The sequence below is a fragment of the Hakea prostrata genome, chromosome 5, assembly GCF_041222555.1.
Source record: "Hakea prostrata isolate BN-2017 chromosome 5, UWA_Hpros_2, whole genome shotgun sequence".
In the NCBI taxonomy this organism is placed as follows: Eukaryota; Viridiplantae; Streptophyta; class Magnoliopsida; order Proteales; family Proteaceae; genus Hakea; species Hakea prostrata.
Genome location: NC_142604.1, coordinates 11686029 through 11713916, shown reverse-complemented (window position 1 = coordinate 11713916; position 27888 = coordinate 11686029). Strand labels below are relative to the sequence as shown.

Genomic DNA, 27888 nt, shown 5'->3' with positions numbered 1-27888 from the left:
TCTCTTTCCACTTTGCAATCCTTAAATGAAGTTCCCAAGAATCATCCCTTGTCTGCAAACCAAACCCTCACTCATGTGATCTGATGGTGGAAACCACCATAGGATACATCTACCTATGCTTCTTTAGAGACCCCACAACTCAACAGATGACGACTCATGCGAACTCAGGGAACTGTGGCTGTTGTGTGTATTGTTCTCTGTCATTCATCAGCACTGCTCAGTTGCTTCTGGTTTGCATCATATGTTCAAGCCAGGAGAAATCCAAGAATCAAGATGTAGATGCAAGAGCTACCTGATATAGGGTGTTGGTGGAGCAATGCCATTGGGAACAAAAGCATGTTAAGTAATGGTCAAATGCTCAGTTGGTATTATATATGCTTCACAGGGCAAACCGGATTTGTTTTGGAAAGAGTAACAAGAATGGTTTGGTATTACTACATGCTCTAACTAATAGAGCTAGTGCTCAAACACAAGCTAACTGTTTTCTGGATTAATAAAAAAGATATTACCCAAGAGGATAGCGAAAGAAAAGAAGGGGGGGGGGGCTACAACAGCTCTAGGTGGACAAGTCCAAACCTCAAGCAACAACAATATGTCTGTTCCTAGTGGCTTGTGTGGGATCAAAAAGAGCTAAGAGCAGACATCCTTATAAACGGTGGATGTAAATTGGTTAGGGGATCTAGATTTGGAAGTCTATCTATGAAGGTCCTGCTAAGCCAAATTGAGAGATACAAGCACTAAAAATTAGCTTCCCAACTATATCACCAACGAAGGAGCCCAAAAAATAGGAGGAGCTAGCAGATCTGAAGAACAACAGGCCTTTGGTGCTAGATGGAAGCCATGGCTGTTCGCCATGTGGGCACGGGAAAGGGACAGGTGAAGAAGAGATGAGGTGGAGGGTTCTTCAAAAACTGAGCTGCATAGAACACACTAAGGGGAGACAAGGATGTGGTGGTGAAGGAGAAGGGACTGGGTGACACAAGCTAACTATTACTCTTCCATGTGGTCTTATTGCTCTTTTATCTTAATCTAACTTTGTTTATCATCAAAATATGGGGCCATGGCTTAGTGGCCAGGTTTATGTGAAAGATGAGACGACATAGGTGGTGGTGACCAAACCAGAGAAGAGGCCAACGGCAACAGCACTGTTGTAAGTAGTTGGTTCCCCTTGCATAGAGTTGTTCCGAGAATCAACATAAGTATCATTAAAAGCGGGTCCACCCACAAGTCCTCCAACAGCAATATTTGGATTGGGATCAGGTGAGGAAAGCCACTTAAATCCATCACTGCAGCCAGTATTTGCATCCATTGGAATGGAAGCTCCCCGGTGATGCACATACTGAGGATACTTACTTCCATACCCCACAAGATAGCTCATTTTCATTGGATTGTCTCCTAATATATAGTTAGCCTGGGAGAATAAGAGAAAAGAATACAAATCGTTAGTAGAGAAGAGAGGCTCCAGAAGAGGCTGGACAAAACCAAGTTTCTTACCGCGCTCAACAATGAGGCTTAACCCTTGACCAAAAGAGTTCTTGAATCATGGTCTTACAAGTCAAAACTCACCATGATAGGATGACCAAAGGATCCATGCTATATTATTTTCCTCAAAATGGTTAGAAATAACTTTGGGGTACGAAGAACAAGGAAGTAAATGGGAACTATGATTGATGGCATTACCCCACTGGGACATGTCACCAGGTAGGTCCATAGTTCCTAAGTGTTTTACCACATGAATTAAATTGATTGTCAATTTGTGTACCTGGGACATGTCATTAGGTAGGTACATAGTCCATAAGTGTTTTACCACATGAATTAAATTGATTGTCAATTTGTGTACCTGGGACATGGCAAATTTGCGAAGATCTTCTGGGTAGAAGTAGTATCCATCGCAATTGAGAGTTGTGATCCCGGATGTAAGCATGTAATCACTGTAAAGAACAGCTAGGAATGCAGAAGCAACAGTTTGTTGCAAAGAATTCCATTCGCTAACCCATATGAGACCACCTGCAATTATATAGATGCATTAAAATTGTAAGTTCACTTTATTTGTCCAAACTAGCATATACTTTTCTGGTAGTTTTGAAAATTGAATCAATAGGGAAAAAAACGACATAATCATGGTACCTGACTCTAAAGAGGAATGCCCCTAGTGATGCATTCAACAATGTAACTTGTAAAACTTTTTGCTTTGAATGCTACAGGGAAAATCTGGTTTCAGGATATATTAAGGAAATTAAGGATGATGTTGCTCTACATCCCATCTTCATGTCTAAAGAAGTTTTTCATGAATAGCAGAAAAATGAAATACAAGTTGGATTCCAAAATTTTCAGCTTTTGCTCCATCCTTCTCATTCTCTGACATGCAGTCCTCCAGTAGGCAAGGAAAATTCAATGGAAATTATCAGTGCCACAACCCCAAGTAACCCCCAAAATTTAGTGACACCTAGATTTGCCTATATATCAGCAATTCCCAAATTTCTAATAGTGTTAGATTTTGGAAGCCGTTCTACCATGTTGCCCCTTGTGAAATTTAAAAGGAACATTTTACTGTTGAATCATTACGCCCATCATATTCAATCATGCAAATTGGGAGAACCTACAAAAACCCTTATATTATCTATCATTAACTATTTGATGCATCGCAGTTGGTTTATATATTATATCTTAACAAGCTATGCTTTCTTCCACTAACTTTGAATTTGCATTGTATTGGAATTTGCTCAAATTGAAAAAAAATTCCAGAAAATTGAGGGGGTGCATGGAACATCATCAAATTGATGAATCCAATTTTAAAATTTTCAAGAGCACAGGAACAGGATTGAAGCTTAAACAAAGAAGTCATTTTCTGTCAGGTGATAAGGCTCACTGTAAAGCTTCTAATAAAGCTCCATCCACTGCTCATCCCACTCTTTTAAACTCTTCATTGAACTAACCAGATATGATTGCTAAGTGAAACTAGTTCACCAATAAAAAAAGATCATCAAAAGGCAAAAAGGAGGGGGGGGGGGGGTGGAGGTTGGGGGATGAAACCAAACAGAGGAAAAAATTACAGAGACAGATTCAAAGGAAATCAAGGGAAGTGTAACAATCTCTTCAATCCCTCGCATATAATGATGAAAACATGCTCATGCTCTAATGTCTCTTGGAACATTATCAACTTCCGCCCATTTTTCAAGTCTTGCACACTAGGACCTAGAGGAAGAGACTGCTTCAGTTTATCAGCTTTGTCTGAGTCAAAAAACAAAAAAAAAGGTAGAAAGGTAGAGGTGCTTGGAGCAGTGAAGAAGACGGAAGAACATGAAGGAAAAAACTGTGAGAACAGATGATGGAAGAAGATGAAGAAGAAAACGGAAACATCATTGGGGTTTATGGTCAAAGGCCACGGATATGAATTACTTACTTCATCACATAACTGAGACTTACTAACTGGTGGGGTTCTAAGTACTTTTTTACTCAACTGGGGATATGAATGGCCATATGAGTAAACTCTAGGGTGGCATTAAAATTAGGGGATTAACTCAGGGGGTGACACTGGTAGTTTTCAAAAAGTTAAATACTTAGGGACCTCCAAGTTTTCTGAACATGGTTTTCGCATTTTTATGAAGTATTCTCACCATATCTAGATTTCAAACTGGTCAGGATGGGTCCCTCTAATCAGTGGTAGGTAGCTCCAGAACAACCTAGTGGTCATGGGTTAAAGTGGGGAGATCAACTCTCCACGAAGTAATGGCTGAGTTTGTGCACATTATACCCTATAGTGGCAGGAGACTTGTGGCTCACATATTGGGCACATCCAATTTTTAGTGGTTTCTTCTAAAGGAAAAAGGCAGTGGTGAGCATATAATTGAAAATTACCATTTGTTCTACTGAATGTACTTGTTGGGGAATTTGGCAGGAGACCACACATAACAGCCACAGCTGTTTCTTGGTACCTCTGGAGGTCACTGTTTACTGCCTTTGAGGCCTCAGTTGCGCCTAAAAATCTTATCCTTGACAAAAGAACCTGCAAAAAAAATGTTTGAAGAGGAAGCAAAAGTCATTTGACACTCTTTTATAGAAGAAAAGGTAACAGGAAGAGCAATAAGCATGGTAAACATAACAACTCTAAAAGCAGTGTGACTAGGTGAGGTAGTATTTTATTCAAAAAAAAAAACGTTTGGCAGTACATGGTGATGCCTAAGCAATGCCTTGAAAACTACAGTAATTAACTTAAAACTTTTAAAATATTGAAGCTGATTTCACATTGATTCTCTACCAAATTATAGATGTTGGAATAGGTAAATAAAGTATCCAGTAGAAAATCTAAATTTCATTTTTTTGCAGTGAGTTTTAAACTTTCAAATTAGTTACATAACAAAAACTACAAAAATATCCTTCTTCTTTTCTCTCTCTTTCTCTCCATTTCCCTCTATTTGCAACCAGAATGAGCATAAAGTGATCAGCACCAAAACAAGAAACTCTCCCTATACTATGGATATGCATACCTGAGTTCCTGCATGCTTGTTATCCCAGCTAAACCATGTTGGGTTTCCCCAACTCGCAAATGCTTCTCCATTCTGTACAGTAACATATTCAAGATATGCCCTGTCCCCAGTGGCATGATAAAGCCAGCTAGCTGCCCACAAGAGCTCATCCTCCAATCCTGTAGAGTTGTAGAATTTCTGAACTTGAGGAATACTGACACTATAAGAACCTCTGTAATTATTTGCGAAAGTGAATAGTTCTTTGGCATGCATGAGAAGTAACTCTGAGTATGTGCGGTCAGTAGTCTTGAACACCAGGGAAGCTGCTGCCATAGCAGCTGCAGTTTCTGCAGCAACTTCTGTCCCTGGACAAGATGTATTCACCTGCGTTAGAGGCCTCTTCTCAGACATGATTTCAGGTCGCTCCCAACACTGATGGTCTATTTCAGGATCACCAACCTACCAAATAACAAACCCAATTTAGCGTAGCTATTTATTTTCATTGACCATCTTTTGACCTTTTATTAAAAACCCTTCCAAATTAATTTCAGTGGGGACTTTGAGATATGGATAGGTATACCATCTGAGGCAATTACACCAGCTTCAATGCAGATATATTTTTGCAGAAAGAAGACAACAAGATTAAACTAGATGTGATTGATTCAATGGTTCAATGCTTCTTCAACTTCACTGCTATAATAGGCAACCATTTGGTCCGATATCTTAGTACTCACCTGTTTGTTAGTTCAGATGGTATGAAATCATGGTTCATTTCTTAAGGCATAATGCAAGCCACAGAACCATTTAACTGATCCAATAACACGACAAAAACAATGTGGTTGGAAATAAGAGTTAGTGTTAAAGAGTATCTGATTGACCTGAATAATAAGCACATTTTCAGAAGGATGCGCATTGATCAGGTAGTCAGTTATCCACTTAAGAGAATGTTGAGCTGGTACCAGCTGCTTCACTCTGCTCATCCGATTTCCATATTCAAGGATGGACCATGACAACATAGTTGCAGAGAAAGCCAAAGGAAAACCAAATTTAATGTGATCACCCGCATCGTACATTCCTTTTGATAGATCAAGCCCTACTTCTGCCCCATCACCTAGAGCCGAATCCCCTCTCCAAGGTATTCTGTTATCAACTAACTTACCAGCTGCAAGAATGAATTGACATATTCAAAATTTGAGGCAAAGCCAGAAGCATTAATAATGAAGGAAAATGGTAACAGGCAAGACAATACAATTATTTCCGCATGACATACAGAAAAAAAGTATAACAATAAGAAATTGCAGGAAGAAACTGTACTCTTATTAAAATCTAGTGCAACGAATCTACTTTAAATGAACCCATTTCCGTGAGGTGAGTTACAATGCAAAAACAGGATAGATACTGAACACTTAAATCGTAAAAAGCTTGGGACTCAGCATCCAATCTGGTATAATACAAAGAAAGAATATATTTCAATGTCCCTCTTCAAAATCTGGCACGAGAGCACACTTAAGTAACTATAAAACCCAGTATGATTGTCAAAACTGCGAAAAGATCAGGATAAGTAGAAGATATGAACATACACTTTTGAACATCAAAAAAATGCATAGAGAGGTTAAGGGCGTCTGCGTATTTCCGAGAAATGGTGTCGGAAACTTCCGAAGGGGCAATGGCACCTGGAGAGTCCTCAGGAGAAGGGGCAATGGCATCGGGAGACACAGGAACAGAGACATTGCTGCTGCTGGAAGGCTCAGGAGGAGAAGGATGAGAAGGATGATCAACGTGAGGAACAATGTCGCCTCCTTCCGGATTAGGAATATGAAATTTATGGGCTATAGTGACTCCCACAGCCCCAAGACAAGCAGCCACAAAACACACAACTAGTAACGCAATCAACCAGTCGACGCAACCATCACTAGCTTTCTCTGAATTACCTCCCATTCAATCTCTGCAACAAACACAAAAAACTCCAAGCTACAGCAGAAGCTTTTGTGAATTGCTTCCAAGTTCCAACAGAAGGCGGCAAGCCGGCCGTGAAAACCCATATAAAACGCAGCGCGAAACGAACTACCCGCGGGATTTATCGTTTCTTTCAGTTGCTCACTCTTTTTATCATGACAAAAATACCCTTGTCTTTTCAAGAAAATCCCTTACTCGTTCGCACGTTAAAATAGAACGGCGTGTAATTAAAATATCCTCCGTGAATCGAGGAGAGAACCTGAAATCTGTTGGATCAACGCGGTAGCACCAAATCAGCCGTTGTTTAACGTGGCCCACACGATCAAGTCCGGATCAGGTCTTTTCGTGACACCTTGACACCTGTTGTTTCGCTCTTTCTTGTTCAGAGTTACATGATTACATCCGTCCGTTGCTACCAAAAAAAAAAAAAAGAGTTATATCCGTTATGGGGTTTTCATATTATTATTATTTTTTTATTTAAAAAAAATTACTTGAAGACCATACGTGTCCAGTGTCCTAGGCCTCTCCAAACCAAATAGTCTCTACGATTAATGTTATTTTTTGTTTTTCTTTTTTTGGTAAAATATTAATTTTGTTTAAACTAAATTATGTTTGTTTGGTTTGCCGTTATCCTCCACTCATTGAGAAGAAAATTACGAAAATCTTTTTATTAAAGAAAATGTTCAAAAAATGTAAAAATCCATATCTTCCCTCTCCTTTCCTTCAAAACAGGAATTTTATTTTCACATCAGACATATGTCAAGGATCCAACCATGGAGATTCAAATTTTTTCTCTCCATATAGGTGGAGGATCTGTACTTAAAAACTTAAATTCCAACTCCAAATATTTTAAATTGAATATGGATCCTCTACTCACATGGAGAATTTTTTTTTACTATCCAGTGGTTGAATTCTTCACACAGGCCAATCATATGGGTTGGAAATTTTCCTCTACATGTGGGAAGAGGATCTTAGGAAGGTAAGAGTCCTACGACGCCAAGACACTACTCTTATATAAGAATCGGGATCATCTCTCCTTCGGGGGAGCACAGAATGCTCATCGACAGCTTCCCAACCACAAAAACCAGTGGGTCCCATAGGTGTAAATATAAGTTTTTTTTTTTTTTCATGTTTTCTCACCTGTGGGACCCACTAGCTTTTGTGGTTGGGAAGCTATCGCGGAGACTTTGTACTCCTCGTCGGGGGAGCTGATCCCGACTCCTTATATAATGGGTGCTTTAGGCCCTTGGGAAGAGGAAGAGTTCGGATTCTCTTCTGTCATGATAGAAGTTTGTGGTGCTCCCCTCATATATCTCCAACACACATTAAAGATGGGTTACTAAAGCGGTTAAAGACCCAACTTCTCTGGGGGAGGTCTTGGGTTCACACCCATTCGGCGGCATTAATTTTATATATATAATCTCCCTTGAGGATGTAATCGTGGTGCGTGTAAGCTGGCCCGGATGAACCTCATCCAAAAAAAAAAGAGAAAAAGACAAGACCTAAATTCTAACAAAATAAATAAAAGATAAGATTTACAGTAACTCCTTCTCTTAATGTATGATGAAAAGATGTGAAGGAAGCAAGACTCCAAAAGAGTACCAAAGTTCAGACCGCAATATTATTCTTTTCGACATCAATGTACTATGTTAGTTTCTTTTGCTTTTGGATAGAAGCATCACTTCAAGTCCAAGCATCAATTCAAAGATAACTTATGGATTAAATGATTCACTATGTTTTCATAGCTGCAACAACAATTAGAGCCTTTTTCACTAGGCTGTTTACATATTTTTATTTGCCGCAGCTACTGCTACTACCAGTAGTCGATGATGTCGGGTTATGAAGAACCCACCGAATAGAACAATCCAAATAAGAAAAAGAAAACACAATAATAACAACTAAAAAAAACACATATATTGCAAAAAACTCCCTATAAATAATAATATCCAGAATTTTGGTGTTAGAGGAGGTTCTTTTGCCTCTTCCTCTCCCTTTCCCTCGTCGTTGGTTTTCCTCTCCTTGGTTGTTATATCTCCCGTTCTTCTTCTCTTCTTCTCTTCCTCGGTCCCTGCTTTCGTTGTTGCTTTTTTCTCTCTGTTCTCTTTGTGTGTTTTCTTCCCCCTTCCGTCTTCCTTGCTTTTGTCTTCTTGTGTTTTGTCGGTGTGGTTCCTTGTGTCGCCTCCTTACAAGAGAATCTTCTCATGTTTGTGCCCAGTTCTTCCATGAATCTTCTTATCCGATTGCTTCTTTACAGCTTGTGTGGCCATATACTCGCTTCTATTGTAGACTCTCGCCTGTAGTTTGATCCCCTCGGCTCTCTCCATTGTAAACACTGCGTGTGGATTTCCTTTTATCAAGATCCCCGCAAAATCGAATCAACATATCCTCCGACGGATTCGATCCTCCATCATGAGCGCATCCAGTTCCTTTAATGTATCTTGGATCCTCTTCACTATAATCCAATGCTCTTGTCCTGGATTCGCCTATGCCGACTAATCACTCCCCCGCATGTGCAATGTCCGGTCTTGTACATATCTAGCGACATCGACTTCCCCCTTCTCGGTATCTCCATCCTCTCGCTTCATTGCTAGGACACATACTTGAGGATAACTTGATTAACGAGAGGTAAATTCTTGGTCTTGCATATTGCGGCGCGACTTTCCTTGTAACTCTTCCGAGATAGCCAAATCTTCCTGTTATTTCGTCTCGTGATTTGCATCCCTAATCTTGTTTGCGGGTCCCGATCCTTCATTTCAATTCCCTAGCCATCGAGCCTTTAATTCTCGATCGATCTTTGTTGGGGCCACACCAACATATCATCGACATACGAATGATGAATCATCATCACCAACCTCTTGTAATACGCACAGGGTCCAGCGTCCTTGTATCCGGCTCATATGAGATCAATCTCTTATACCAACATCTTGGCGCCTTTTTGCCTGGTTTGTTCCCCGCCAGTTCCCCTTTCTCGGTTCTTCAAAACCTTCGTGGGAGCATATAGATTTCTTCTTCAAGATCTCCATGAGAATGCTTTTACATCTACGCTCGATGTGATCCGTCCGTCCCTTCCCGGCCCGGGAGATTTCGTGAAATCAACACCTTCTTTCGAGCATATCCTTTGATCACCATTCTTGCCGATCCGCTCTACTTGATCATCCTGTTCGTTTGATCTTGTAAACCCTTTGTTCCTGGGCTTCCTTCCTCGGGTCAGCTCCCCGTCTTATTCTTTGAAGAGCTTCTAGTTCTTCCCCTAGTGTGCGCTTCGGCTATCAATCGCTTCTCATGTTGATGGCTCCCTCTTCCTTGGCTCATGTTGCTCTCCATAATATAATCGTATCGGTCTTGGTGTATGTCTTTCACGGTGCCTCGACTTCTCTGTGCTCGCGTGCTTGTTCCTCATTTTCCGTTCCTCCCAGTTTTGATTGGACTTCTCTTCCTCCGAACTATTGTACTCTCCGTTTCTTTGATGCTCTTCATCTTCCTTTTGCCTTATCTTCTCTCATCTCTGCCTTTGTGGGCTGGTCCCCCTCCCCTTGACTCCATCTTTCCCTCCTTTTCGTTTTGGATCCAACTCGATTTCTTGGGGATGATACTCCGTCGACTCCCTGTGTCCGTGATATCCGCTTGCCACCCTATTCTCTTCTTCGTCTCGATCTTGTTGGTGATCGTTTCCTCCACTTCCTGCTTGCGTTCTTAACATGGCTCTTGTTCTTTCGTGAGTTCTATTCTCCCTCCGCTACTCCTTCTTGGGGTGTACCCCGTGTTTCTCTTGATGCCTTCTTGATTCCTCGAGTCTCCCCTTTCCCGCCTTGTCGTCCGGGCCTTGTTTTCTTCTCTCTCTTCCTTCCTTTGTGTTTTGGCGAACACTCCTTCTTCTTGTGGCCCCCTCTTCTATCTCTTCTGTCCTTGCTCCTCCCGGGATGTCCTCTCCTCTCAGTGAACTTTCTCTTTTACTCCTCGTCTTGACTTCATCTTCTTGCTTGTCTGCTCCGGTATGCCTTTTCCTTTCTCCTTCCCCTTGCTCCTGTGGCCATTTCGTCCCCTTTTGTCTCTCTTCCTTCGGTTGTGCCCTCTTCCCTCCCTTTTCTCCCTTTTTTTCCCCCTTTCTTTCTTCCTCCTCCTTTCGTCCTCTCTTCCTTTTGGTCGTTCTTCCCCTTTCTCTTTGTCCCGCTTTCTTCTTCCCTTCCTCCCCTTTTGTGTCGCCTCCTCTCTCTTCCTTGTGGTCCCTCCCTCTCCCTTCTTTCCCTGCCCCCGTGGTGTTCTGTTTCCCTCTGCGGTCTTCCTGTTCTCCTCCGTCCGCTCCTTTTCCTCTTCCTTCCCTTCTGATTCATGCCCCTTGGCTCTTTCTCTCACCCTTTTTGAATCACACTCTTTTTGAGTGTCCCCTTTTGCCCATTGTGCCTTGTTCTTCTTCCCCGGTTTTGCCTCCTTGTTGTGACTCCCTCGGAATCCTTCCGTTCCTTCCTCGTCTGCGCTTCGCTTGTTGTGCTTGCCCTCTTCTTCCCCGCCTTTTCGCTCTTTCTTCTTCAGAATTGTCACTCATCAAATACCAAATAATCGAGAGGATATTCTGGTTAAATTGATAATGATTGGGTCTTGTCGCTTTGGTATTTCCTTATTCCCCTTGGTTGAGACATCATCGGTTTTCTCTCTGTTTCCTCCTGGTTCCTTTCTCTTCGGTTTTGTTGTGGTGTTTCTTCTCTTTTGGTTCCCCCTCCTTTGCGTTTCTTCTTCTCCCCCTTTCTCCGTTCTGTGCTCCTCCTCTTTCTTTCCCTTTTCTTTCCTCTCCCCCTGGCTTCCCTTTCTTTTCTTCCTTCTCTTCTTTTCCTTGTTTCTGCCTCCTTCCTTCTTTTCCCTTGCTTCTTCCGTCTCTCCCACTATTTCCGTGAACTTGTCTTCTGAGTTTCTCCCTTTTGCCTCCGTTTCGCGGGCCCTCCCTTCCCTCTTCTTTTCCTCTCCTTTCCCCTCCCTTTCGGTCCGCCCGTGTTCCTCCCCTCTCTTCTTCTTTTTTCGTGGAGGTCCCCTTCTCCCTCTTGTGTCTCCCCCTCCCCCCCCGGTTTCCTTTCGGCTCTCTCGACCTCCTCGTCCCCTCGTTTGGCCCCCTCTCCTCCTTCCCCTTTGCCCCCTTTTTCCTTTGGTTTCCTGCCCTTCCTCCCCCGGGCTTTTACAAAGGGGGGGAGGAGATGTGACCACCACATCAAAAATTAATCGAAAAGTGTAAAATCAAATGGTAAGGGCTTTTGTTGTAAATATGTTATTTTTCTTTCGTTTTACATTCAAGGGATTTATATTTAAAAAATTTACAAAATAAAACCCTGATTCTGCGTCGTTTCTATTCTTTGATTGTATCTTTCTTCAGGTCAGCGGGAGGCAAAGAAGAAATCCCTGATAAACCCTCGACATTGAAATCGAACTCTTCAATGCTCCAGTTTCTTCCATCCTAGTGTGGAAGTGGGTGTCAGAGGTCTTACCGCACATTCCTCTAGCTTCTCCATTTCTTCCCATCTATTATTCTATACCTTCCAAGTTTTGGGTCCATTGCATTTCTCCCCAATACCAAGATTGAATCACTGCTACACAAAATAACAAATCAACTTTGAAACCATTGCCAAACAAAAAAAAAAGGGAACTTCATTTGAGAAAACCCAAATCAAATCAGAGTTGTACCCACCCAAATTTCTCAAATTTCTTTTGTCTGTAAAGGATGGAGGACTGATTTCAAAGGATATTTTGTGCTTATTGCTATAGCTCTGGAAGATTTGGATTTTTATTTGCGGCAGCTGCTGACGCTCCTGATTTTGCCACTTGTATAAATTAAATCGGACGGTATAAATTAAAAGTGAAGGGGTTTAATTGTAAATATAAATTATATTTTTTACACTAAAAGTTTTTTAATTTTGTAAATTTACAAAAAGAATCCCTCTTACTCTTTCAACCGATCGAACCCAAAATTGTAACAAAGCGAGAGGAAAGAGAGAGAAATACTTAGTCGGGTTTCAACTAGCTATTCACCGGCGATATTGGATGGTCGAGATTTTTTGGGAAAAGCTTTGGTTGAGGAATGAAAATGGCTGCCGGAACTGGAAGCAATAACATGGTTATGGCAACAAATTGTAAATTGGAATCCATTTCCTTTGAAGGGTTTCACCAAAACCCAGAACATCTTCAGTCTCAAGACGATTGAAGAACAAATCAAATAACCCACTCCCATTTAAAGCTTCTCCTATGGGTCAAATCTCTCTCTCTCTCTCTCTCCCTCCTTTTGAGACACTGTTGGGGAGGAAAATCATGACAACTACTGAAGATTTTTTCTCTATTGACCCTGAAACCACTTCTTCAAGCTTTGAGATCTGAAGAAATGGAGCGAGTCTACGAGATCTAAAGATTTTAATCGGATAGAGATGATGTTTCTGATGTTTAGCTACTAAGCTCTCCTTGAATGGATTTTCAGACTAGTTGGGTACTCTTTTGTTGGATTTCTTCTTCTTCTTTCATCGTTTTATGCATTAGAATATGTTCTTGCGGTTTGTTGGTCTCAACATTTGCTTGATAGAAATCACTCCGTCACTCTGTCCGATTTGATGTAGGGTTTGCGAAATGGGCGATTAAAGTTGGGTATAATCAGGGTTTTTTTTGTGAATTTGCAAAACCTTTTAGTGTAAAAGAAGAAAGTCTTATTTACAATAAAACCCTTGCACTTTCAATTCACACCGTCCGATTGTAATTTTACACGTGGCAAAATCAGGAGCGTCAACTGCTGGCAACAAGACCTGCCGCAAATATAAATCCGGAAGATTTTTACTGATTTGATTCTAGATTTCTTGTTTAGATGGAATCCCCAAAATTCAGCTTGGGTCTTTCCGTTGGAAGCGCATGATCCAAATTTTCTAGAACTAGGGCTTGCAAAATTTGGGTTTAAGATCGGGTTGAGCCAAGGGAGAAAAAATGAAAGACATTTTGTTAGAAGAAGAAGACGACTTTCGATAGACATTTCTAAAACTAGGGCTTGCAAAAGATGATTTTTGATAGAAGAAAAAAACGACAGAGGTGAAGTTTTGAAACAATGGGATTTAAATTCGGGTACATACCAGGAGGTATAGTTTGTAAATTTACAAACTCTAGAACCCTTAATATGTAAAAAAGAAGAAGTTATTATTTATTATTTTTTGGTTTAATACTGAAATTGAAATGTCATCCCCAAAGTTAGAACCCAAAACCTCTATATTGAGAAACATGAATCTTTACCACTCAACCAACCCTACATTGACATATAATATTATTGAATTTTTAATCACCATCTAATTACTTTTGAATTACATGGTTGAGTCTCAACCGTCAACAGCAACTGTGGCAAATAAAAATCCAGCTTTTTACATCACGATGCAAGGGATGTTGCCATAGCTAGTAAAACCAAGGGAGATATCCGCAATAAATACCAATTCAGATACATTTATATTAAAATTGAAATTTTCAAAATTCCAAAGTATTCAATACAGCTTTATGCATCAGAAAGTGAGACACTAATCCAACTTGTAGAACGTGTTTGTTACCTCAACAAGACTATATGATCTTCACAGGAAAAATGAATTTAACGGGCTGCTGTGGGATCTTTCTGCTTGCCTTGTGTCATCTCTATCTGTCCAAGAAACAACTACACGAACGATTTCTGCTCTTTCAGTGAAAGTAAAGATGTACACATACAATCAAATTCTATCATTACACTAGACCTAGTGCACCCAAAAACCACTGAACTGGGCAGCCAAAAAAATATAACAAAGAACAAAATATACAACAACTAAGGACCACAACTACTTGTGCTCTAATTTAAGTGAAAGACGTGACCACCGAGGAGGTGGTGACCAAACCAGATAGGAGGCCAACAATAACTGCACTGTTGTAAGTACTTGGTTCTGCTTGCATGGAGTTGTTACGCGAATCATTATAGGTTTCATTAAAGAATGGTCCACCCACAAGACCTCCAACAGCAACATTTGGATTGGGTTTAGTTGAGTTTAGATACATGAAGCCATCGTCGCAGCCAGTAGTTGCATCTACTGGAATTGAAGCTCCCCTGTGATGCACATATTGTGGATACTTATCTCCATAGCCAACAAGAAAGCTCATTTTCATCGGATTGTCTCCCAATACATAATCGGCCTGGAAGAGTCAGAAAACAATGCATATTTTTCAGTAGAGATCTCCTTTTATCACAGTAAGCATCAGAAGAGGCTGGACAAAGCCAATCCTCCTACTGCACTCAGAAATGAGGCTGAACTCACAACTTAAGGGTCCACAAATCATGATCTTACAAGGCAAATTTCACCTTGATAGGATGACCCAGGATCCATCCTATAGTTTTAAATTGGCATGGTTAAAAAAATTAATTTGGTGCATAAAGAACAACCAAGCAAATGAAAATTATAATTGAGAAGGCATTATCATGGTGGGCATTCCACCAGGCAGGTCCATTTCCCCTGAATATTGTTCTACTAGTGCTCAATTGATTGATGAAACTGTGTACCTGTGAAGTGGCAAATTTGCGGAGATCTTCTGGAGTGAAGGAGTTCCCATTACAACTGAAAGTTGCAGTCTGGGATGTCAGCATATAATCACTGTAAAGAACAGCTAGGAAAGCAGAAGCAACGGGATGCTGCAGAGCATTCCATTGACTGACCCATATGAGACCACCTGCATAAAAATACTACATTAACTGCCGCTTTGAGGAGAGGGTTGGTGATATCACATATTTGGAAAAATCATGTCAAGAATGACATAACAGATGTTCGAATTTCAAAAATGAGAAGAGGTCACCTAAGAAGTACTGGAAATATGTATAGATGCATTAAGTTTATTAGAAGTAGTTTTCTGTCCAGGAGTGTGGCATGCTAGCACTCTTGTGTGCCTATCTCTCCTCCACAAAACAAGGAGGCAGAGAGAGACTCATGGGAGTGCTGGCATAGGCCACATTCCTGGAAAACTTTAGCTTTACTAACCTACTTTACATTTTCCAGTGGTTATGACAATCAAATCAAGTAGATGGTGTGGGACCAAACAAAGCTAAACAGGAAAAAAGAATGAGAAGTGGGTGATGCAGCACACCACAAGTTATTGTTCACGCTACCGTAACATGAACAATAGCCTAGATGATCATTTTCATATTTGGTGGACCCCAAGTCCAGCTTGGGTGGAGATAGATTCAAATTTGGTGGGCCCAAAGTCCAGCTTGCAATGAGATAAAATAGGAACAGTTTTCGTGGGAGTTTTGGAGACGATTTAGGATTTTGTTATTTATTTATTGGGAAAATCATGTAATCAAAATTTTTTTTTTTTATTCGGGTAGGATATCTAGGATAAGTTTTAGTTAGTTTTAAATTCCTAACAGTGCTAGTAGAATCAGTTTTTTGTTAATTCTAAATTGCCAAGAGTCCTATTATAGTTGTTTTCATATTGAAGTATATATGTTTTGTTATTTAAAGACTTGTAATCAGCTTATTGAGCATGCAATAGAAAAGAAGATTAATTGAAGCTTTAGCAGTGTGGGTTTACAGCCCCCCATTCCCCTCTCCCCTCTTTGCTTCTTCTTGTGAGTGTTCTCCTTCTTCCCCTTCTTTTAGCCTAGTTCTCAGCTTATTGAGCATGGAATAGAAAAGAAGATTAATTGAAGCTTTACTAGTGGGTTTGCAGCCACCCATTCCCTTCTCTCTCTCTCCTCTCTCTCCCCTCTTTTCTTCTTCTTTTTATGAGTGTTCTTCTCCTTCTTTAAGTCTAATTCTTGATTTCCCCTATCTTCTTAAACCCTCTCTCTCTCTCTCTCTCTCTCTCGTGTCCCCCATTCATTGGTATCAAAGCCCAAACCTAGGTAAATCTCTTCTTTATCTCGTGGTCTATTCAATCTTCTTGTCTCTCTTCCTTGCTTTTCTTTTCCTCCTTGAGATCTTTGTACTCTTCCTCCTTTTTTCCTTTCCCTTAATTTCTTTTCTCAGTAATTGCAAACAATGCTACAGCAACCCATCAAAGCCTGTTTTTGTGAATGCAGATCAAGTAACGCAGATTTTCTTTTAATGAAACTCGAGGATGAGTTTTTTTTTAAGAGAAGGAGAAATTGATGCAGCACAACCAGAAGTTACTGTTCATGCTACAGTAGCATGAACAGTTACCTAGATTATAATTTTCATATTTGGTGGGGCCCAAGTCTAGCTTGCATGGAAATATATTCAAATTCGGTGGGCCCAAACTCTAGCTTGCAAGGATATAAAATAGGAACTATTTTCGTGGGAGTTACTGTTCACGCTACAGTAGCATGAACAGTTACCTAGATTATAATTTTCACATTTGGTGGGCCCCAAGTCTAGCTTGCATGGAAATATATTCAAATTTGGTGGGCCCAAACTCTAGCTTGCAAGGATATAAAATAGGAACTATTTTCGTGGGAGTTCTAGAGATAATTTAGAATTTTGTTATTTATTATTGGGATAATCATGTAATCAAAGTTTTTATTTGGATATGATATCTAGGATAAGTTTTAGTTAGTTTTAAATTCCTAAGAGTCCTAGTAGGATCAGTCTTTTGTTAGTTTTAAATTACCAAGAGTCCTATTATAGTTGTTTTCGTATCAAGTATGTTTGTTTTGTTATTTAAACACTTGTAATCAGCTTATTGAGCATGGAATAGAAAAGAAGATGAATCGAAGCTTTATCAGTGCACCCCCCCCCCCAAAAAAAAACAAATCCCTTCTTTCTCTCTCCTCTTCTCTTCTTCTTATGAATGTTCTTCTCCTTCTTCCCCTTCTTCAAGTCTAATTCTTCAAAGATTTCCCCTTCTTTAACCGTCTTTCTCTATATCCTGTCCCCCACTACTTGGTCATATGGTTCCAAATCCTATTGAGGAATGCCTCCTCAAATTTATTCAATGATGACACTAGCATGACTCATTTACTTCCCTACTACAAGAGTGAATTTAAGGACATATTCTACAAGGAAATAGAGAATGTTTTCCAACACCAAACGCCATAGGTATTCTCCATCTTACAAACCATCGAGTTGGCAAGCCTCCTATATCCTGAAATTTTACTAATCGGGGAATATCTCCATCCATCTTTGAGAAGAAAGCTGCATGGCTCCAAAGTGTGTTTAATAAATAGGAGCAAAATGGAACATAAATTGACAACTAACAGTTTTAAGTTTTTGCTCCATTCTTCTTGATATATCGCCATTCAATGGCCAAGAAGTTAGTCAATTGGTCTCTTTCCCTTCATGCATCATGCGAAGGTGTAAACTTAATTAGTCTGGACAGCTAAAAATTCAGAATAAGGTTATTTGCAAAGGTGTAAATTTAATTAGCCTGGACAGCTAAAAATTCAGAACAAGGATATTTGCATTTCAATGACATTCTTATCATATATAGACTTGAGACCATTAACTATGAGTAACATCTAACAATTTGGAAAGCTTGCATTGGGATTCAAACAAAGTTTGGTGGGTCACTCTAAGAATGAAGCAAATGGTAAAATAGAACAGAGAATTACTGTCTGTTCTGCTTTTCGTAGCTGTTGGGGAACTTGGCAGGAGGCCACACATAACAGCCTCAGCTGTCTTTCGGTACATCTGGAGGCCATTGTTCTCTGCACCTGAGGCTCCTTTTGCACCAAATAAGTTTACCCTGGACAAAAGAACCTGAACCAAAACCAAGATTTGAATATTTGAAAAATGTCAAAAGTGGAGCCCAATTCTATCTGAAGTACTTTTCCAGAAGAAAAATTGCACGAACATTTAAGCATGGGTAAAATAGTATTAGTATCATAAGAGCAGTGCTGTAGATTAACTTACTTGGTAAAATATGATTAAGTTCACAAAATTTCAAGATTATATTATTGAACAATTTCCAAAAATTTTCCAGCGTGAAATCCAGCTCAACTTCAATTTAGTATAATTCACAAGCTCTACCATTTTTAGTGTTTAGACTTCAGTACACTAAGGTTTTCAAATTTATACTAAAATCTAAGACCAGACCACCTTAAAAAATAAAAATGACTGCAACGGGAAATGTCAAATGGCTGAAGAAAATTTAAGTCAATATAGCACTTGAATGACTGTAATCCAACACTATGGGCGCGTTTGATAACTGTTGAAGTATATACACTTGGGATATTTACTGTTCATGACACTATTCACGTGAACAATAGAAATATGTTTCTACTGTTCACATGAACAGTAACTTTGTTTGTATTGTTTACGTGAACAGTATTATGCTATTGATGTTATTCTACTTTCTATTTCTAATGTTGGAGTCTTGCTACATAAGTTTTGGGAGTTTTTAGAAAGCATAGTTTCTATTTTGGTGGTAGTTTCTATTTTCAGAATTTTCTATTTTTAGAGCTAGGAAGTTACTAAAGTTGTAATTTTTTGTTTCCTTTTTCTAGAGGACAATTACTTGTCTCTCAAGTTGTATTAGATTCATTAGAAGCTATAAATAAAAGGTCTCGGTGATTCTAGACTCTTAAGCAAGAATCACAAGCCTCTTCTACTAGTTCTTCATCTCTCTTCTTCTTCTTCTTCTTCTCTCTTTTCTTTGTTCAAGTTCAGCTGCTGTTTTGATTATTTAATGCTTGTTTTCTAACATGGCATCAGAGCAAGTTTAATCAACTTAGGGACCGTTTTCTCTCTCTTGGCTGCCCAGTTTTTTTCTTCTTTTTTTTTCCTTTTTCTTATCTAGGGCAGCCCCATCCTTCGCTGCAGTAATTGTGCATGGCTGTCCTTTGACTTTTGAAGCACCAAGTATCTATGCATTAATACTACAAAAAGGCCCCAAGCTTTCTGGGGATATGTCTACGTATTTGATTCAATTGAGGCTGCTACTACCCTTTTTTTTTGTGCAAATTTGAAGTTCGATCTGCACTATACTGATGTCCTAGGATTCCTCTTGATTCTTGCGAAGATATGCCCATAATTCGGATTGCAAGACCTAAGTATTGTCTTCCATTGTTTGTGCTATAAGTTCTGCTGCAAGTTGTATACTAGTACCCTGTTTTAATGAATTTCTCTATTCTGAAAAATTCTGCTGCTATCGTCTTGCTTTACTACTGCTTCCGTTGTTTATTTCAAAATCAAGTTTAGCCTTCTTTTCATCTAAAACTTCTACAAAGACCTAGAGGACTACTTTTCCTTCATATCAAGATCTGTTAGAGTTTCAAATCTAGCAGAATTTTGTTGCTATGGTTCGAGATCTGATATTATTTGCTACTGCAACTACTGTTATTGCACTTCTTCTGAGTGGATTGCTGCAGCGACCATGGTACCTTGTGTCCACGATTTATCGCCGACACAGGGAGAAATATCGAAGTGTCGCTGGGGGGCGACACGACATCCCCCAACGACTCGACTTTAACATTTTATCGGCGATATATCGCCGACGGTCGACATTTTCGAAGCATGGGCGAAGTCTCGAAGATGCAGCGATCGGTTCTGGGCCTTCCGGCGCCATTCTGTTGATTCACTCCAGTCAACTTAAGGGCATATGAAACGCTCAGGAGAATTCCGCGATCGGTTTTGCTAATAGGAATTCTCTTCACTCTAAATTTCCTCAAAAGTGTTACTGCACTTTATCTTGTTGCTTGTTCCCATGAGTGAAAGCTTGATAAACACAGGTCAGTTGGGAGATGTTGAGCTCACATATGAAACGCTCAGGAGAATTCCGCATCTAAGGTTGATCCATGCAGCTTAGGTGGGAGATCTACATCTCTTTTATGAATTACTCAGGCAAGATTCTTACATTCTTGAGGTCTATGACCGTAACCCTTTTGCTGATAGCCTGATACCCCCTTTGCACCTTGCCGTATCATGCATCTGGGAAATCCAGAACCAGCGGCGGCACCTACGCCACCAACACCACCTCCTGCACCAACTCCACCACCCAATCCACCTTCCCCACCACCACGGCACCACCAAACCTCCACCTCCTCTAGCTCCTGCTCCTCCACCAGCACGCAGACACCGTAGATTCCGGCGGAAGAACTGAAGAAGAAATGAATTGGATCAATCGGCTCGAACGAAGCACCATATCGAAAGACTGAAAACCCATTTCAAGATTTTTGGTCGTCAGAGTTCAGACCACTCTCAAAATCACCCGATGGTCGTCGGCCGACATTCATTAGAAAAGTCGCTCGATATTTCGACGATTGTCGCCGTGTCGGTGGTGTCGCCAGCCACTGACACGGCGACTTCAGTGGACGCATCGGACCTTGGCGACTACTGCAATTTTGAGATTCCAAGCTTGTTCAATATATTTTTTTTCCTGATCTAATTTGCTCCTGCCTAAGGGTTAGCGGTGGTCCATAATTTTTTTTCCCCTTGTTGCACAAGACTTTGTCCTGTGAGATGATTTTCTGCTGCTTGATCAACTTTATTGGTGAATAATACACTGCTCATCATTAATTGTCCACGTGTAATGCTACACGTGAGGGGGAGAATGGTACCTTATTCTATATCTACTCAAGATGTGTTGATGAATATTATTTGTGAAGATCTTTGTCCTCAACTTATGGCATTCTACAACAATATCATTACATGTCTTTACCTATATTGTCCTTTACCTAACTACTTGGTCTGTAGTAACCCATACTACCTTACCTACTTGGTCCACAATAACCTATACTGTCTTTTACCTTACCTACTTGGTCCGCAGTAACCCATATTGTCTTTTACCTTACCTACTTGGTCCGCAGTAACCCATACTGTCCCATACTACCTGACCTACTTGGTCCACAATAACCTATACTGTCTTTTACCTACCTACTTGGTCCACAATAATTAATATTGCCTTTTACCTACCTATACTTTGCCTATTACTTGCCTTCTTGTGAAGCATTTATATGGACATTGGAGTTGTAATTTTGAAGAATTAGTATGGATATTTCTCCCTACTACCGGCATTATGTGGATGGTGTCTTTGATCCTGCTATACTTATGGACATTGGAGTTGCAATTTTGAAGATTTAGTGTGGATATTTCTCCTACTACCGGCATTATATGAATAGTATCCTTGATCCTGTTATACTTATGGACTTTGTTCGTCTTCAACATCGTCGATTGTTCTTATTATTGGATGGTTCTATTGACATGAAGAATTAAAGTTTTTTTTTTAAGTTGGTGTTGATTATCTCCTGAGTGAAGTTTCCAGTGTTTATTGACGTCTGCCATTGCTACACGATTCAAGATTGGTGCTACTTTTCAAGTTTATTCTTATTGTGCAAGCTGAAGTTTTCTTTGTGTACACTCCAGCTTGAGGGGGAGTGTTGAAGTATATACACTTGGGTTATTTACTGTTCACGACGCTATTCACGTGAACAGTAACTTTGTTTGTACTGTTTACGTGAACAGTATTATGCTATTGATGTTATTCTACTTTCTATTTCTAATGTTGGAGTCTTGCTACATAAGTTTTGGGAGTTTTTAGAAAGCATAGTTTCTATTTTGGTGGTAGTTTCTATTTTCAGAATTTTCTATTTTTAGAGCTAGGAAGTTACTAAAGTTGTAATTTTTTGTTTCCTTTTTCTAGAGGACAATTACTTGTCTCTCAAGTTGTATTAGATTCATTAGAAGCTATAAATAAAATGGCTCTGTGATTCTAGACTCTTAAGCAAGAATCACAAGCCTCTTCTACTAGTTCTTCATCTCTCTTCTCTTCTTCTTCTTCTCTCTTTTCTTTGTTCAAGTTCAGCTGCTGTTTTGATTATTTAATGCTTGTTTTCTAACAATAACGTTCTTAAAAAACGTTTTTGGCGTTCTTCTGTTCTTTGGGAACGGAAGAACCGAGTTAGAGGCGTTTGATAAAATGGTTTGTTCTTCTGTTCTTTAAGAACGAACCGGTCAGAAAAGTGCTCTAAAGAACGCTTTTTGCAGAACATCAAAAAGATGTTTTTACCAAAGAACAGAAATGAAAGTGATAAAATTGCTTCAAATTTAAGCTTTAAAACGAGTTTATGAAACACCAACTTTATTTTTCAACCAAAAAAGAAAAGAAAAAAAGAACAACTTATTCTATTATTAGTGTTCTGAAAATATTTTCAGAACGGATTTATCAAACGCCATTTTCAAGCAAAGAACGGTCTTTTAGCACAGAAACATTAAAAAATGGTTTTGCATAAGAATTGGTTACTCAGAACAGAAACGTTACCAATCGCATACCATAAACTAATAAATGGCTTGTGGATGTCTTAAATGTAGCTTCTTCTTCTTCTTTTTTCAAGAGTTGCAAATTTTTTAAAAGCTTATTTTTTTAAAATTTTTCTGTGGGGAGAAGGGTTGAAGAAGAAAAGGGGGGGGGGGAGGTGGTTTGGAAGAAAGAGTAATGTATACTAGGACAGTATAGAATTACAAGAATTAACAAACATTGAATAAAAGATGCCCTTTTCGATATTCAATTCAACAAGCATATGAAATATGCCAGTATTTGCTGGTGAAAGTTCTAACTATGAGAAAAGTTTGACTGGATAAAAGAATTAACAAGAGCACTAAAAACTGTGGCAATGTAATATTCAACAAAAGATTGTTTTTACACCCTTATTATCATTATGCTTACAAGAACCCATAGAAAAAATAAAGAGGTAAATAATAAGGTATGCTCTAGAAGCCAACTCAATATAAACATAACATACATATAAATGGCGAGGCTTTTTCTGATTGGGTCTAAAGCAAGAGGAAATGAAACTAAAACCAGAAATAAATGGAAACTTTTCTAACCATAGTAGTCAAGCAGAAAAGGAAAACTCCAGGTGGGGGAAAAGAGGCTAGGCATTTTGGCACTAGGTGGGTACCTTTGTGACTAATGTGCGCAAACCTAAAGAGGTTTGAGATCTTCATGTAAAATATTAAGTTGTTAAGGAGGTTTAAATACCCCCGGGCCAGCACCAAAAGCTTCTATGGTTCACATAAGATCCAGCACTGACCAGTGTAGTGACATATGCTCTTGCATGGGTCCAGGGGAATAGTTGGGCCAAATGTACAGTTACCGTCATCAGGAAAAAAGGAAGAAGAAAAAGGTGGTATACATTAAATACTAAGTCATACGGAGCTTTATCTGTAAACCTAAAAGGTTATCTCCTTAACTGATAAACTATGAAATGTACTAGTTTAACCTTATAAAACTACTCACTCTAAAACGTGGAATTAAATATGGGTCAAAGCTGACCAAAACGAAACCCAGGGTCCAAACCAGTGTCAAACCTCAAAATGAATCCAGCACATCTAGCCCTACATAATGTACGAAACAGTGATCTCAATCCTGGGTCTCAGATATTTAGAAACTCAGAGATCAATCCTGTTTTCCTTCCCCTTGATTCCAGATGACAACAAGAGATCAATATGGACAGCAAGGCCAGCTGGAAGTAATGGTAGGTATCCTTCTCCTCCTTTTTCCTCTTCCTTCTTCTTTTCTTCCAGGAGCTGCCTGGCTGATGGCAGTAAATGCAGCAGAGACTGCAGCTGATGCAGAACAAAAGAAGAACAGGAAAGAAGTCCAGATGGATTGGATATGTCTGCTTCAACCTTGAACAAGTTATGGGTGTGAACAAACCTCTGGTTCAGTTCCTGATTTGTGATATGATTAGTGGATCCAAAATTGGCAAGTTTACTGACCACTACAGGAAATTGGAGATCAGCCAACTCGTGTAATATTAGGAAGCTTATTTTATTATTCTATTGTAAGCAATTGGCTGGAGTAAAGACGTTCTAAGTCCAGCTTTAGTTGGTTACTTGTTTCAGTTTTGGTTCTTCATGACTTCCATTCATAGCCTGAAGCTGAAAGAAGTTTCCTCTTTTGTTATTCTTCATTATTACTGAATTGTTTGGGACAGTTAGGGATTGTTCAACAGTAGCCAATAATTTTGGAAGTCTAGGACAGTTTAGATTTCTGTTTTATACCATTCATATGATCTGGTTAATCATAGAACTTTTGGTCTAATTTGGGTTATGGATTTCAGACTACTCTTGTGCAATTCAAGAGTATTTTGTGTGATTCAGAGGTACATCTGCTGGAAGTCCTCTTCTGTGATTCAGAAGCACATCTTATGGATTCTAGATTGTTAATCAGGTGGTTTCCCGAGTGCACCTCTCATTCATCGTTCTTCTTTCCTCCAAAATTATATTACGGGTCGGAATATTTTACCCTCTATCCTGTATTTTGATTTTCTGATGATAAACTCCAGTTTCCTAGTACTATCTGAACTCTTCAAATTTGATTTTTCCTTTACTGTACAATCTAATACAAATCTGGCATGTTCATGCTTGATCACTTCTATCAGTTCATGATTAGTCGTAGCTATAAACCCATGAAGTTCTTGCATAATTTTTCTGTTTAACTTCATTTTGAAAATTGTACTCAATAGAATTATTCCATTACTGAGGATCTGATCTTCAGATTTCTATCTGAGGTTCACCTTAAGACCAGACCCTTCAACCAAATTTTGTAGATTAGGTTTTCCATAATTCTATTATCAGTTTTCTCTTATTTCTAATCATTCCTTATTCCATACAATTCTGGTTTCAATAGGTTTTCCACCCTGTTCTGTAGATGGCTAGAACTCGATAAGCAGATACCACATATGCTTCTTTGTCCTATTTCTTTTTTTTTTCCTGCCTAATTTTAACATTTTTCTCCAGGGTTTCCTCTTCAGGAAAAAGGCCAGTAGCCTCGATTCTCACTAACTGCATGGACGCTTAGCTGACACCATATAAGTCATGCCTAATCAAGGCTTTGAAAACTTTGGTAACCAACTCAAAACCTTGTACATGGTAACTAAAGTTTCCTTCACTTGTCAACCAAATCGCAAGAATAAGAGTAGGTGAATAAAGAAATCACTTGAAAGGTTAAATTCCATGTTTTGAAAAGTTTTATGTTAGTCAAAAAAAAAATGATTACCTAAGTTTCCGATTTTTTATGTTACATATAAGTTCACTTTCCTTCATTTTGCTTAGTTGCAACCAGATTGAGCCTAAAGTGATTGGTACCAAAGCATTATTCTGATGGTGTGCTTGTAATAGCATGTGCATACCTGAGTTCCTGCAAGCTTGTTATCCCAGCTAAACCACGTTGGATTTCCCCAATTTGCAAAGGAGTTTCCATTTTTAACAGTGACATATTCAAGGTACGACTTGTCTCCAGTGGCATGATAGAGCCAACTTGCAGCCCAGAGGAGCTCATCTTCATATCCTGTAGAATTGTAATATGTCTGAACCTGAGGAATGCTGACACTATAAGAACCTCTGTAAGTATCTGCAAAAGTGAATAGTTGTTTGGCATGCTTGAGAAGCACTCCTGAATATGTGGAGTCTGTAGTCTTGAACACCAGAGAAGCAGCTGCCATAGCAGCTGCAGTTTCTGCTGCAACATCTGTCCCTGGTGAAGATGTATTCACCTGTGTTAGAGGCCTCTTCTCAGACATGGTTTCAGGTCTCTCCCAACACTTATGGTCTAAATTAGGATCACCAACCTGCCAAAATATAGAAACAACAGATAAGCATATATATTTTGCTTTTTTCTTCCCTCTATTTTAGCTTTTTACTGGATTATCTTTCCAAACTACAGCCATTTCAAAATCTTCATTGCTGCCTCTTCAAATTCACTGCCATGAGTTCAATTGCTCCCTCCTATTCTAAAATACTCCGTAGTTTAAATGGTATCAAATCAATCATCATTTCTTAAAATGCAAATGACATAACAATTTAGGTAACAAATGCCAGGGTACCAAAGATTCAAGTGATTGGAACAGGAAGTGCACAGTTACCTGAATATAAAGGACTTTCTCAGAAGGGTGAGCATTGATCAGGTAATCAGTTATCCATTTAAGTGACTGTCGAGTAGGTTCCAGCTGCTTGACTGCGCTCATCTGATCTCCATATTCAAGGATGGCCCATGACAACACAGATGCAGTGAAAGCCAAAGGAAAACCAAATTTCATATGATCACCAGCATCATACATTCCTTTTGACAGATCAATACCCTCTTCCTTCCCGTCATCTAGAGCCGAATCACCTCTCCACGATATTGGGTTATTAACCAACTTACCAGCTGCAAGAATAAAGTGACATCTTAAACAAGAAATATTTTACTACCTCCAAATAACGTCCCAAAAAAGTTTATCACAGTAAGTAATTAGAATAAAAAGTTCTAAGTTTATTAGCTTGAAAACAGGTGCAACAACATTCTTAATAAATAGCTTCTCTAATGCAAATTCAAGGTAATAACTTGTTACTTACGCCATAAAAAGCTTGAAACTAAAACGAATGTCATATTTGGGTGAGACCAGTAGAAATACAATTAAACCATTATCGCATAGATAACAATCAAAAGCAATTCTCTGAGCAGTCAGATCTCCTTCCCAAACAAAAGAACATCGGTCCCTTACATGTGACGCTGATGCACATTGTAACAATTTCTTCTCATCAACATAAAAATTAAAAAACAAAAAATTCCGCAACAGACCAGAAGAAGAGATCTGAGTGAATGGAATGCCCCGGGTTAATATTAAATACGAAGAGGATAAAGCTTACATTTTTGTACATCCAAGAATTGTACGGCGAGCTTAAGAGCGCTAGAATATTTCTGGGTAATGGCGCCAGGAGGCCCAGGAACGGGAGCAGCGTGTTGCTTTGAATGATGAAATTTCTTTACTAAAGTAAGAGACACAGCTGCGGCAATGACAAGCACAACCACTAACACTACGAACCACCCACACCATCCTCCCTTCGACTTCGAATCAGCTCCCATTTGACTCTGCAACAAAACAAAACAGTGATTCCTCGCTCTAAAGAGATTTCGCGTTTCAACAACTGAAAAATAAGTGGATCTGTGAGAATATTATCACTCTAAAACGAAATGCATTGTTCAAGATCTTCACTTACAAAATGGAGTTAGCTGCAGTGAAGTGAAACGACGATAGCTTCTACCTAGGTTTTACACACACACATCAAAGTTCCTTTGAAATCCGAATGTTGCTAGTTGAAATCGACAGATATAAATGTAGTTGTTCAAAGATCTCTTTCAGTTCCTGAATCGATCGAGGAAGGCTAACCACCGTAAGGCAAGATCTCAGGAGAACTTGACGTCTTGTTAATGACTAAAAGTGTGAACAGAAAAGTTATATATAGTGCTGTAGAAATCTAGTAGATAACGGCACCGACACCATACAAGACGCGGTTTTCCGTTTTCATTTTCAATACCGTGGAAGCGCAGTTCATAGTAGCGACTTTCGGGAAGTACGACACGTTACCACATTTATATTACTTGATAAAGACGACCGTAGTTATTTAAAATTAATTTTGCTAACTTTTTGTTAAACAAATGATTGTTTTACACAAATATTAGAAATAGTAGTGTCTTATTTAATGAGACATATTAAATTATATACTAGTAGGTGATTTTGCCAAGGTAGGAGTCAATATGAAAAGATTCGATACTAAACCAATCAAGAGTG

The 27888-nt window shown here is 39.3% G+C and overlaps 2 protein-coding genes across 2 annotated transcripts; both read right to left on the bottom strand.

Annotated features, from left to right (window-relative positions):
* Positions 1–553: 553 nt before the first annotated feature.
* On the bottom strand, positions 554–6499 carry LOC149015134 (endoglucanase 24-like). Its single transcript, XM_089155858.1, has 6 exons — positions 6047–6499; positions 5345–5628; positions 4488–4925; positions 3859–4006; positions 1841–2007; positions 554–1411 (listed from the first exon to the last, which is right to left on the bottom strand). Exons 1-6 carry the CDS (start codon positions 6402–6404, stop codon positions 1079–1081), a joined length of 1728 nt encoding a protein of 575 aa, XP_089011984.1. The 5' UTR covers positions 6405–6499; the 3' UTR covers positions 554–1078.
* Positions 6500–13846: 7347 nt separating this feature from the next.
* On the bottom strand, positions 13847–27537 carry LOC149015133 (endoglucanase 24-like). Its single transcript, XM_089154778.1, has 7 exons — positions 27317–27537; positions 26966–27188; positions 26200–26483; positions 25468–25905; positions 17947–18094; positions 14944–15110; positions 13847–14579 (listed from the first exon to the last, which is right to left on the bottom strand). Exons 2-7 carry the CDS (start codon positions 27180–27182, stop codon positions 14247–14249), a joined length of 1587 nt encoding a protein of 528 aa, XP_089010904.1. The 5' UTR covers positions 27183–27188; positions 27317–27537; the 3' UTR covers positions 13847–14246.
* Between the last annotated feature and the right edge of the window lie 351 nt (positions 27538–27888).

Bases quoted from the DNA above. Each gene is read 5' to 3' on its own strand.
- LOC149015134 (XM_089155858.1), bottom strand. From the start codon at position 6,404: ATGGGAGGTAATTCAGAGAAAGCTAGTGATGGTTGCGTCGACTGGTTG. The intron at 5,629-6,046 runs GTATGTTCATAT...TCATTCTTGCAG, and splicing joins TTTTTTTGATGTTCAAAAGT to CTGGTAAGTTAGTTGATAAC. The intron at 4,926-5,344 runs GTCAATCAGATA...GTTATTTGGTAG, and splicing joins AAAATGTGCTTATTATTCAG to GTTGGTGATCCTGAAATAGA.
- LOC149015133 (XM_089154778.1), bottom strand. From the start codon at position 27,182: ATGGGAGCTGATTCGAAGTCGAAGGGAGGATGGTGTGGGTGGTTCGTA. The intron at 26,484-26,965 runs GTAAGCTTTATC...TTATTCTTGCAG, and splicing joins ATTCTTGGATGTACAAAAAT to CTGGTAAGTTGGTTAATAAC. The intron at 14,580-14,943 runs GTACACAGTTTC...TGACTCTTCCAG, and splicing joins GCAAATTTGCCACTTCACAG to GCCGATTATGTATTGGGAGA.